The sequence below is a fragment of the Dryas octopetala genome, chromosome 9 (genome assembly GCF_963921425.1).
Source record: "Dryas octopetala chromosome 9, drDryOcto1.1, whole genome shotgun sequence".
In the NCBI taxonomy this organism is placed as follows: domain Eukaryota; kingdom Viridiplantae; phylum Streptophyta; class Magnoliopsida; order Rosales; family Rosaceae; genus Dryas; species Dryas octopetala.
This window is the reverse complement of record NC_141374.1, coordinates 1,093,902-1,105,390: the sequence shown is the minus strand read 5'-3', so window position 1 is coordinate 1,105,390 and position 11,489 is coordinate 1,093,902. Positions and strand designations below refer to the sequence as shown.

The following is an 11,489-nucleotide window of genomic DNA, read 5'->3' as shown; positions in this document are numbered from 1 at the left end:
GACGTTCCTCTTGGCTCGACCGCTCCTACCTGGGGAAAAATTTAAAACAAAAATATGAGAAAAACGTGAGATAATCTCAGTGAGTGGACAATTTATAAGTACGGAAAATAATGGTCGTTTATCTTTTTACAAATCCTGAAAAGTCAATTTAAAATCTAAGACCTCACGTCGCTCTTTGAAATCCCCCAGTTTCAACACCCTGTTGGAACTCCCTTCCAAACAAAAACAACGATAATTCCACATAAACCTTTTCATCATTTAAGTAACCACAATTGATTCGATAAGGACTAACATAAAATATGCAAGGTAAATTATTAAGCATGTTATCACGCCACAATAGACAATAATGTAATTTACTAAAATCCTCCATTTGTCAATCGTGCAAGCTATCCATCTCTAGGCCATGAAATGAAACATCACATTATATAAGTATTCGGAAAGCTGCTAGTCATATTCTTGGATAATTAAGCTCGCCACATCCCGTGCAGAGCGAATCGATACACGGGCAGGCAGATAAGTATGCTCGCCACTTCCCGTGCAGAGCGAATCGATGCACGGGCAGGCCGGGATGCTCGCCACTTCTCGTGCAGAGCGAATCGATGCACGAGCAGGCAGGAATACTCGCCACTTCTCGTGCAGAGCGAATCTATACACGAGCAGGCAGGAATACTCGCCACTTCTCGTGCAGAGCGAATCTATACACGAGCAAGCAGGAACCTAGGCTCGCCACTTCTCGTACAGAGCGAATCGATGTACGGGCAGGCAGGTATCCTCACATAATCTCAAATCACAACATTATCCAAACTAATTTATCTGTATACATGCCTCTTAAATTTCAAATTTCATCTCTCTTAAGCAAAAATCATTAGAACATGTTTGTGAGAAATTTATAATTAATTCGTCACCCCAGAACCCAAATCAAAGTTTCCAAAGCGCATATATAAATAAACATCCAATTTATACCACCCTCCACCAAAGAAAATTTCCTCAACTAGATAAACACATCGAAACTCAAATAAGTCTAAAGATACGAATATGGATTTAAATTATAGAATTTATCAAATTTCCTTCGAAAACCAAGTTCAACCCACCATGCAACACTCTAAATAAACTCAGGATAACAATTAGAATAATAATCATGAAATTCATAAATCATTTATAAAAACAAGAGGTCCACTCACAGTGCAAAATTTAGCTTCGATTCTCTACCGGATCGTCTTGAGTCTCGATCGTGTCACCTCAAATCGAGTCTAATCAATGCCGGAGGTGGCAGAAATCGCAAGGAGGAGGAGGCGGGTTCGCGAGTTTCCTCGCGTCGATCCGCCGTCTTTGGTGACTGGCCGGTGAAGGGAGGCTCAAGGGAAGACGTCTGGCATAAGGGCTACACGCCGGTGGTCTTGTGCTGCCAGGAAGGTGTCCGGAGAGCCAAGCTCTGGCCGGGCTGTCGCATGCGCAGGGAAGGTCGCGAGAGAGAGAGAAACAGAGAACGGGGAAGAGAGAGAGAAGGGGGGCTGAGGCAGTGCCGTCGCCGCCTCCTGGCTGGGCAGCGAGGGAGGGAGGCCGGAGAGAAGGAGAGAGTCACCGGGGGGGGGGTGTCGGGGAGAGAAGACAGGGAGAGAGAGAGAGAGAGAGAGTGAGTCGTGAGAGGGGAGAGAAATCCCGAATTTTCTGGACCCTTTTTGGGCTTTTAAAACCCATTCATGAAATTTACAAAATTGCCCCTCACAATGAACGTCCGAAAAATCCAAACCGTAACTCCGATTTGCAGGTGCTTCGTGTCTACGAATTCGTACACTCGAGACTTACCCAACGGGCCTAAAGCCAAAATCAAAAGTCTACTAACAAGAAAAGTCAACTTTGGGGTCAAACCCAATTTAAAACGAAAATTTAAAATTAACCCAAAACCCCTTTTTATTTCTCAAATAAATTCCCAAAATAATCGACATAAAATCTCAAAACATTTAGAATGAATCCTTAAAAAAATACTGGGTCTCTCAATTTCATTTCCCACTATACCTCTACATGGCCATCAGAATAAAATTAAAATTTTTTGTGAAATTTGGGTCGGGTCGTTACAATAGCTCCGATGCAATTCTAAATAAAATATAAGAGTTAATAAACAGACCAAATTTCCCTGCTCAACATGCTTATATAGTTATAACATTTGATTGTACAAAATATTTATCACATACCTTAAAGTACGGGTAAAATCTTGTGCTTTCTCTTATCTTAGCTGGTGCTGTGGATCCAGGTTTGGCCATCAACTCTGGTGCTATTGTATTCAAGGCCTTTAGAACTTTGTTGAAATTTCTGCTTGTTGCAAAATGTGATCGACCAAATGCCTTACGAGTTAGGCAATATTGAAAATTTTGACCGATAGTAAGTAAAAATGTTGCAAGCATTTCTTCAACACAAATAAATCGTGTATCACACAAAAGTGTTTTTTCTCTAATAATCTTGCATAGTTTTCGAAACACGTCAGGATACATCCTATACACTTGACGGAAGTGTTCAGGATCCTCATGCAATACCCTATGTATATAATTGTATCCATTTGTAGTAATTGGTCGCCGAGTTAGAGGACGCGCAATACGCTCACCATGTGTTGTAATTAGTAAAAATTTTAGCACTTGCATTATTGCTTGAAAAGCCATCAACAATAAATTGATGCTTTCATAAAATTCTTCCTCTAATTTTTCTTCATCAATTTCCTCATCCTCTATTTCTTCCTCTATTTCTTCTCCTTCAGAATCCCCATGCATCATTGTTTGAGACATTTTTTAACCTTATCTCAAAAAAATGAAAAGGAAAAAAAGTTAGATTGCAATATATATATATATATGAATAGAAAAGTGTGTTTACTTCAGTCAAATAAGTGAATCTAGAAAGCCATACATACTCCAAAATTGATTTGTTGGCTAAGGTTTCTAACTCTATGAGAAGGAATTATAACCATTATTTAAATTTCATTAATCTGAAGCTTCTGTATACAAAATATGCAAGGCGTGATCCTACATGAAATATGTTCATCACAAAATTAAAACCTCTAATGCATGAATATGCAAAACGAAAATAAAGTGAATGACAATAACCTTTATATACAGCTAGACCATTTTTCTTGTTTGTTCAAGTTGTCATATATTAGTAACTTTTAGGGCTAAGACAATATACAATTCATACACTCTAGCCTCATGCTATTTTAAAAATAATTCAATAAAGCAGCAAGTGTTGAGTTTTTATTGTGAACCATATAACAATTTTATCATTAACGCTCCACCAACCATGCAAAGTAATAATTAAGTCTGCAACTACTATGTATAAACCAGAGTATATAGCCACATCATGCAGGGATAAATTTTTATAAATCACAATTAAGAAGAAATAAATCAAACATCCATTTATTTCATTATAAGCACTCAGTAGTGAAACAAATTAAAGAAAATGCAATGATTAAAGAAAATCAATTCTAAACCAAAAAGTTTAACATACTCCAAAATGCTAGACACATTAGACTCAAAAAACCACATTCAATCATCCAACTTGTTGCAGAGTATCCACACTGAGCGCTCTTCAACAGTCATTTCTAAGAACTCATCTGTGACTCCTATCTTCTTAATCGACTTAAGTGCTTTGCAACGAGTAATAGTATCCAAGTTTGGGATCTCCTTGATAGCATTCCAGAGATTACTCTTTTTCTCTTTTTCCTTTTTCTCTAATTCACGTTTCTCCATATATTTGTCCCTTTTCTCCATTAGCCTTTGCATTTCTTCAAACCTAGTGTCCATTGAACCAATTGTATCAAGACCAAGAGAAATCTTGTCTAGAACATTGGCTCGAGTGGTCGTCTCAAATGAGCTAGTATTTCCTTCATACTCAATTCTAGTTTGTTTTTTTTTTTTTTTTTTAAGACTAGTGCCTTCTAAAGGAGTCTCTAAAGAGGGGTCCAGGAAGGGTAAGTATGAAGTATTTTGTCCAGCTGGTGGTGCTTGGGATGATAGTTCATGCTGACTTGGTACATAGGCATCATGGCTATCGTCATACACATAGTCTTCTATCCTCACACGATTATTGTCTTTAGCCCTATATATTGTTGCATCAGTATCATCGCCCAATCCAATTGAATTTGTCCCGACAGCTATTCCATTCCCAACTACAATTCTCAAGTCCTCATACTCTGCAAATGTGTCTGTACGAAGGTGTCTTTGGTTTGGGTGGGACTAGCAAAGAAAAAATAATAAAATTTGTTAACATATAATAAAAATTAATTTTTTTCTTTTTTACGTATAATATCAAGTTATCATATAAAATAGATATTAAAAAAAAAAAAACAATAAGCTCACCTTAAAGTAATCTTCCCATACTTCATCATTAGCAGTAAACTTCTTTGTTGTTGGGTCCCACCCAAACCCAGAACTATGACGCATAAGCTCAGAAAAATTAGAATATCGACTCTGAAACCATTTCAATCTGCTTTGGTATTGGGAATAAGTTTTTTTCTCATCAATTTTTTCATTAAGACGAGGAAGTATTTTGTTTTCTACTATTTGATTGCTTAGCACACCATTAGCATCACGCCATCCACGTTTGGCAGCATCAACCATGAGCTCTAATAATAAATTGCTTTCTACTGTGGTCCACATTTTATATGACATTTTTCCCTTTCCTGGTTGTGAATCTTCCATTGATCACACTGAAATTTCCACATGCAATTATCTCAATATAATCACTATCCCAAATATCCGCAATAAATACAATACATGATATTGTTTCAGAAAAAAAAAATAGCAACATATGAATGGTACGTACATACGTAATGATGAATAATTTTCTCTTTGTCTATTGGCAGAGGTGATCAACCAGAAAAAAGTAAATAGTACTAAAGGCCTTGAATAAACCAAAGTAAATAGTACCAGACAAAAGAATACAAACATAGTAGAAGAAAGAGGACTTGTTTGACAAACATTGTACTAGAATAAACCATTAGATTTGAGAGAGTCATAAATTGCAACTGCATTCTTTTACCAACAAAACACAATGACAACCACATGCAAAAGATTCCTCTAATAAACTAGCAAAATATAACTAGTATCTTCGTACAGCTTCACAAAATATTAAAAAAAAATAAATCCCGTTGAAATTTGTAAATTGTATATATAGATACATATTTGATGTTGAAAATCCATAAACCCAATAGAGGAGAACTTAAACCCTAAAATACAAGAGAACCCTAAACCCTAAAATACAAGAGAACCCTAACGCTGAATAGAAGAGAAATCATTAACTAGAAACACATGGATCTATATTACATAAAAGAATAACATCAAATTGTTGAGAACCCTACCTGGAGATGAGATCAGAAAGTGGTCTATGATGGAAGATTGAAGGCTGTGTTGGGAGCTTACTTGTTCAGCAAAGTCGTAAAAACAAAGTGTTGGCGTGAATTCCTTTAGAAATGTTTGGGGAGAAGGTTGGAGAATTGGTATTTATACTTCATACTCCAAACTCCATCAAACTCCAGGGTTTATTGAATTTTATCAAAGTCAATAACTTTTTCAATACCGTCAAATTTTAATGGACTCTTTAATATTCCCACACATATATAAATAAATAATTTTTGGAGTCCCCAACCAGCACATAATAAAATTATTAACTATGTGTTGAACCGTAAAAAAATTCAAAAAAATACAAAGGTTGAGGTTGAGGTTGAGGTTGAGATAAGATCCCCATATACCATGTGCCACATGAATTTCAAATGAAAACAAATTGAAAAGTGAGATAATGTGGATTTATTTGAAAGCTTAATTATCTCTTATCTGATAAGTTTAAATTTAAATGGAGAGAGTTATCTCATCTCCAGCTGATCTCATCACTTGCACTTCTCATGGACTGTATAAATAAAGCATAAGGGATTCCGAAAAAGGAGGAGAGAAGGGGAGGAGACCGAAAGGCTGAAGGAGAAAGTACAGAGAGAAGAGAGAATTACTGCAAGACCGTTGCTGTTCAAGTTCAAGGTAGTGGCTCTTGGCAGTGTTCTTTCTTTTAAGATGGGGGTTCAGGTCAGAACCCCTTATAAATCACTTTCATCTCAAGATGGGGGTTCTGGTCTGAACCCCCCATAAATCTATCCTCTCTCAAAAGATGGGGGTTCTGGTCTGAACCCCCCATAAATCCGTCTCATCTCAAGATGGGGGTTCTGGTCTGAACCCCCCATAAATTGCTTTCTCGATCTCAAGATGGGGATTCTGATATGAACCCCCAAAATTAATTTTCTAAGCTGGTGGTTCTGTGCTGAACCCCACAAAAGAAATCACTTCTTATGCCTTCAATTGCCAACCAGATTAGGAGAAACAACAGATCTCCTTTTGCTATATTGTTGAACGCAAAAAAAAAAAAAAAAGGGAGAGAAAGAACCCAACCAATTAAATAAGTTGCGGCTTACAAAGAAATCAAAGTCGCGCTTGAAAGTATATCCAAGTTCCCAAGATGAAATTGGCAAGCCAACTAGTCAAAAAAAGAGACGAAAATAAAAGGTGGTCTCTGACATGTTGTGAAGCCAAGGAAAAGATGTGATGTTGCTTCCATAGTGCTTCACGTGAGAAGCCAAGAAAAAAAATCAAGTTGGGCCCGTAGTAAAAAAAAAAAGGGCAAAAGAAAGAAAATGAGAAAAACAAATTAAATGAGGCTATGGCAATGCAGCACAATAAAGAAAAAAGGTGCTGCACTTCTGCCAGCAAAAGCCAAATGTGCCCCTCCAAAGAAAAGAAAAGAAGAAAGGCTTCTTTCAAGAGATGGGTATTTCCCGTACAAGATCACAAAAGAAATTATGGTTCTAAATTATAACCATGCAGCAAAGTGGAAATAAAGTCAAGCTCCAGGATACAAGAAGAAATCAATTTGTTGGATTCTTATCTTCAATAAGTAAAGGAAAACAAAGTCTTTGGGAAAATTAGTGGGTCCCACGTGAAGCTTTTCTTGGGCTTGTCTTCAATTTGCTCTGAATAAAAATTGCATGTTAATGCAATTGTGCTGCCAGCAAAATTAGATATTGGACCTCATTCCAACATTATTAAATCACCTGTACTGGGGTCACAAATCCAGTGGTCATGTTTTCAAAGTACCTTTGCCCATTAATAAATAAAGAGTGTATCAATGAATAAATAATTGATACAAAGATATTAGTGGACACATAACCAAATTCATGTTAGCCCATTATAAAAAAATGTGTCATTTAAAAAGTAAATGATACAAAAATATTAATGGGCACATTTTCCTCCAAATCCTAAATTCAAACTCTTAAATTGGTACAAAGCCAACACTCTCAAATTGGTGCAAAACCAACTCTCTCAATCGGTACAAAACCAAAACCGAAACCAAATCCAAACCCCAAATTCAAACTCTCAAATTTGTACAAAACCAAATTTCTCAATCGGTACAAAACCAAAATTAATTCTCAAATTCAATTCCAAAAAATGGCACAAAGCCAATCAAGTCAAATTCTTTTACTGAACTACGTCTGGTTTGATCCCATCATGGGTACGTAGGCAATGTGAGCAAAATTCACACTCAACCGCATTCACAAATTTCTTCAAATTCCCTTAGGAATTAATTCATACAAATTTCTTTGAATTAATTTCGCACCAAATTAAATCCACCCAAATCCTTCAGAAATTAATTCTACACACAAAAGTCCCTGAATTAATTTCTCAAATCAAATCCAAGGGCTTTAAACCATACCCAAATTACTCAAATCATTTAAATGAGTCATTCACCCATTTAAATCCCAAAACCTTGGAACTACGTGTGGTTTGATCCTGCAACGGGTACGTAAGCAACCTAAAATATGGGTGCAACCGCAGCCGCAAATAAATTCCATGTAAATAGGTCTTTCATCTATCGAAAATTCAAACACTCACAAAGTGATCCGTTGGTGTCATTGCAATTGGAATCAAAGGGTATTCCCTTGAGTCAAGGGACTGTAATTAAGAGATGTACTCCATCTTGAATGGGTCGTACCCAAAATATTAAAACTCTTATTCCTTAAATGAATTTGGGTAAAATTATGTTGGGTGATATTATTATTATTATTTATTTACAAATTTTGTTCAACACTATGTCTTTATGTGTGTTTGCAAAACAAAATGATGCATTTTTATTTATTTTGCATAATGACCTCAATTTCTCAAATGACTTATGGATAAAAAAAAAAAAAAAAAAACCAATCAATTCACCAATTGTTGTACACGTACACCAACCTGAACCCATTTTATTATATTTTCAATTGTTGTCATAAGGCCATCAGTCACATCACTTATCTAATTGGTTTTATTCTAATATTCCTAATAACATGACTTATATATCAAATACTTAATTAAATGCGGACATGAAACCTTACATTTTTAATATTTCAAAAGTCATCGATTACAGTGTCTGAGTTGCAGACAGGCCAAGCATTCAGAAGCCTCCATTATTGGGGATCCCTACCAGTTTCGCCCACAACTACCCACTGAATTTCGTATTTACTTCGGCAGCAGAGAGATCTAGCAGACGCATCAAGTAGATTAATGAGCTCCACTAATGTAGGGCCCAACAAAAACACAGGTTAGTAATATTTGTTGAATTCTTCAAATTATTTTGTTCACCCCTGATTTGTGGTATGATAGCAATGGTATTTGGACATTGTGGGATGCGTTTTAATTTGACTTTTATTTCATACCATTATCAGTAGTATTATAAGAATGTTTAAATTTGGAGTGCTTTATATTTTGATTTAATCCTTCATATAACAGTGGTAGTAATTCTTCAAATTTTGTAGATCTGTATGAAGATAGAGCAAATGTAAACCAATTGAGAGCAGTTCATACAGAAGGGAAAATAACAACCTTAGTTATTGTGGTATATAGAAGCATACGTAATGAGTTTGTGTAAGCTGACAGACAATTTGGTATTTTAATAGCAATCGATACCGGGATACGATGGACAAGCTTTGGGTCGTTAGTAACAGGCTATCGAATGAATTCATAATTGGTTTATATAGGTTTATAACGAAGTCCCTTTCTGTAGCTGCACATGAAGGACAATTAAAGTGCCCCTGTGCAAAATGTTATAACCGTTTCTGGGAAAATCCAAGCAATGTGGCTGAACACATGACAGTCGACGGAATGGATAATGATTATGCAAAGGGTTTGTGGGTGTACCATGGAGAGTCTCGGGCTCAGAATGGGGACATGCCTTCAAACACCGTTCGAGTTGCTGATGCCAGTTTGACTGATTGCGGGATGCGTGACATGCTGAATGATGTATTTAGACATGGTGGAGAGGGTAATGAAAATGAGTTTTTTTGTGAAGAACCACTACCAACAAATCCCACTGCAGAGGCTGAAAAATTTTATGGACTTCTTGAGGACGCTGATAAGGAATTGTATCCAGGGTGTAGGGGTCTAAAGAAGTTGGATTTTTTAGTGCACTTGTACCAAATCAAATGTCTACATGGGGTTCCTGACATTGCACTAACAGGGATATTATTACTGATCAAATCAATTCTGCCCAAAGGTGAGACACTTCCAAAAAGTTTCCATTTGACAAGAAAATTGATCAAGGAGCTGGGATTGACATACAAGAAAATTCATGCTTGCCCGAATGATTGCATGATATATTGGAAAGACCGTGCTTTATATGATCAGTGCACGACATGTGGAGAGAGTCGATACAAACCTCAAATTGAAACCATTCACAAAAGTCATGGAGGAAAAAACAACCGTGTACCCCAAAAAGTGATGCGATACTTTCCACTTGGTCCTAGGTTGCAACGTTTGTATATGTCACAACACACGGGACATTTGATGACATGGCACTCAAATGCAAGGCCAAAAGATGGTACAATGCGACATCCCGCTGACTCACCCGCGTGGAAACATTTGGATACTAAATACCCAATGTTTGCAGCTGAAAATCGGAATGTTTGTTTGGGGTTGGCCAGCGACGGCTTTAATCCATTTGGCAACATAAGCATTTCACACAGTACATGGCCGGTTATAATGTGTGTATACAACTTGCCACCTTGGCTATGCATGACACAACCTTATATGATGTTGTCTGTTCTAATACCAAGTCCGAGGGGGCCTGGAAATGACATTGACATTTTCATGGAACCACTCTTTGATGAGCTAAAATTACTATGGGAAGATGGGATTAGGTCATATGATCAAGCAACAAAGCAACAATTCACATTGCGGGCTGCAGTGTTATGGACTATCAACGATTTCCCAGCATATGCAAACTGGTCTGGTTGGAGCACAAAAGGCAAGTTCGCTTGTCCATATTGCAACTACAATACTTGCAGTAAGTGGTTACCGAATGGACATAAGAATTGCTACATGGGGCATCGGCGATTTTTGCCTATCCGGCATAGGTTTAGACATGAAACTTTGTCGTTCAATAACAAGGTTGAAAAGGAATTTCCCCCGGCACGAATGTCAGGTATTGATTGTCTACGTGATTTGTCTAGTTTGACTTTTACTTTTGGGAAGAAAGTTAAGAAAGCAGCTAAGCGCAAAACCCCCAAAGGACCAGTAATGTATGAGGGACCATGGAAAAAACAAAGCATTTTTTTTCAGTTACCATATTGGAAACACTTATTTCTTAGACATAATTTGGATGTTATGCACATAGAAAAAAATGTATGCGATAGTGTGGTTGGTACGTTGCTAGGACAAGATGGGAAAACTAAGGATGGAATGAATGCACGATTGGACTTGGAAGCATGGAATATGAGGCCGACTCTACACCCTCAGCGGGGACATGGTAGAACTCAACTTCCACCGGCTTTGTACACGATGTCAACAAATGAGAAGAATGTATTTTGTAAGTTGTTGGCATCAGTTAGAGTGCCAGATGGGTATGCATCAAATGTGGCCCGTTGTGTGAATGTTAAAGAAAGGAAATTGCTGGGGCTAAAGAGCCATGACTGCCATGTCATATTGCAACAATTGCTCCCAATGGCTTTGCGAAACACTTTGCCAGATGCAGTAACAAAAGTGTTGATAGAACTTTGTCAATTTTTCAGACTTGTATGTTCAAAGAGTGGAACGACTGACTTTTTCACAAACCTCACACAGCAGATATACCTAATATTATGCAAGCTGGAGAAGATTTTTCCACCAAACATTTTTGATGTCATGCTACACCTACCAGCCCATCTAGCTGAAGAGGCAGCAATGGCGGGCCCGGTACATTATCGATGGATGTACCCCATAGAAAGGTATGAGAATATAGTTAATGTCAATTAGTAATGCTACTATATATGTGAGACCCAAAATTTTCCAAATTTATTTTGGAATTTTTCTTTAATTTCTAGAATTTTTCTAGAAATTTGTTTGGCGGAAAATCGTATTTTTCACCTTAAGCTTTAATTGTTTGACCAACTTTGACTAGAGTTTTGACCCAAGTTACACCTTTAGAAGGTGGTACTTTTACTCACGAACCCAACGGAG

The 11,489-nt window shown here is 37.1% G+C and overlaps 2 protein-coding genes across 2 annotated transcripts; one reads left to right on the top strand and one right to left on the bottom strand.

Annotated features, from left to right (window-relative positions):
- Positions 1 to 3,527: 3,527 nt before the first annotated feature.
- Positions 3,528 to 4,601, bottom strand: LOC147273064 (uncharacterized protein At2g29880-like). The gene is made up of 2 exons (XM_086256680.1): positions 4,341 to 4,601; positions 3,528 to 4,217 (listed from the first exon to the last, which is right to left on the bottom strand). Exons 1-2 carry the CDS (start codon positions 4,599 to 4,601, stop codon positions 3,528 to 3,530), a joined length of 951 nt encoding a protein of 316 aa, XP_086112806.1.
- A 4,371-nt stretch (positions 4,602 to 8,972) lies between these two features.
- Positions 8,973 to 11,285, top strand: LOC147273063 (uncharacterized). Its single transcript, XM_086256679.1, has one exon. It carries the CDS (start codon positions 8,973 to 8,975, stop codon positions 11,283 to 11,285), a length of 2,313 nt encoding a protein of 770 aa, XP_086112805.1.
- The last annotated feature ends 204 nt before the right edge of the window (positions 11,286 to 11,489 follow it).

What these genes read in the sequence shown, in the direction of transcription:
- LOC147273064 (XM_086256680.1), bottom strand. Translation starts at nt 4,601, where the DNA reads ATGGTTGATGCTGCCAAACGTGGATGGCGTGATGCTAATGGTGTGCTA. An exon ending in TATGGGAAGATTACTTTAAG is followed by an intron (nt 4,218 to 4,340) that starts GTGAGCTTATTG and finishes TTTCTTTGCTAG; the next exon opens with TCCCACCCAAACCAAAGACA.
- LOC147273063 (XM_086256679.1), top strand. Translation starts at nt 8,973, where the DNA reads ATGGACAAGCTTTGGGTCGTTAGTAACAGGCTATCGAATGAATTCATA.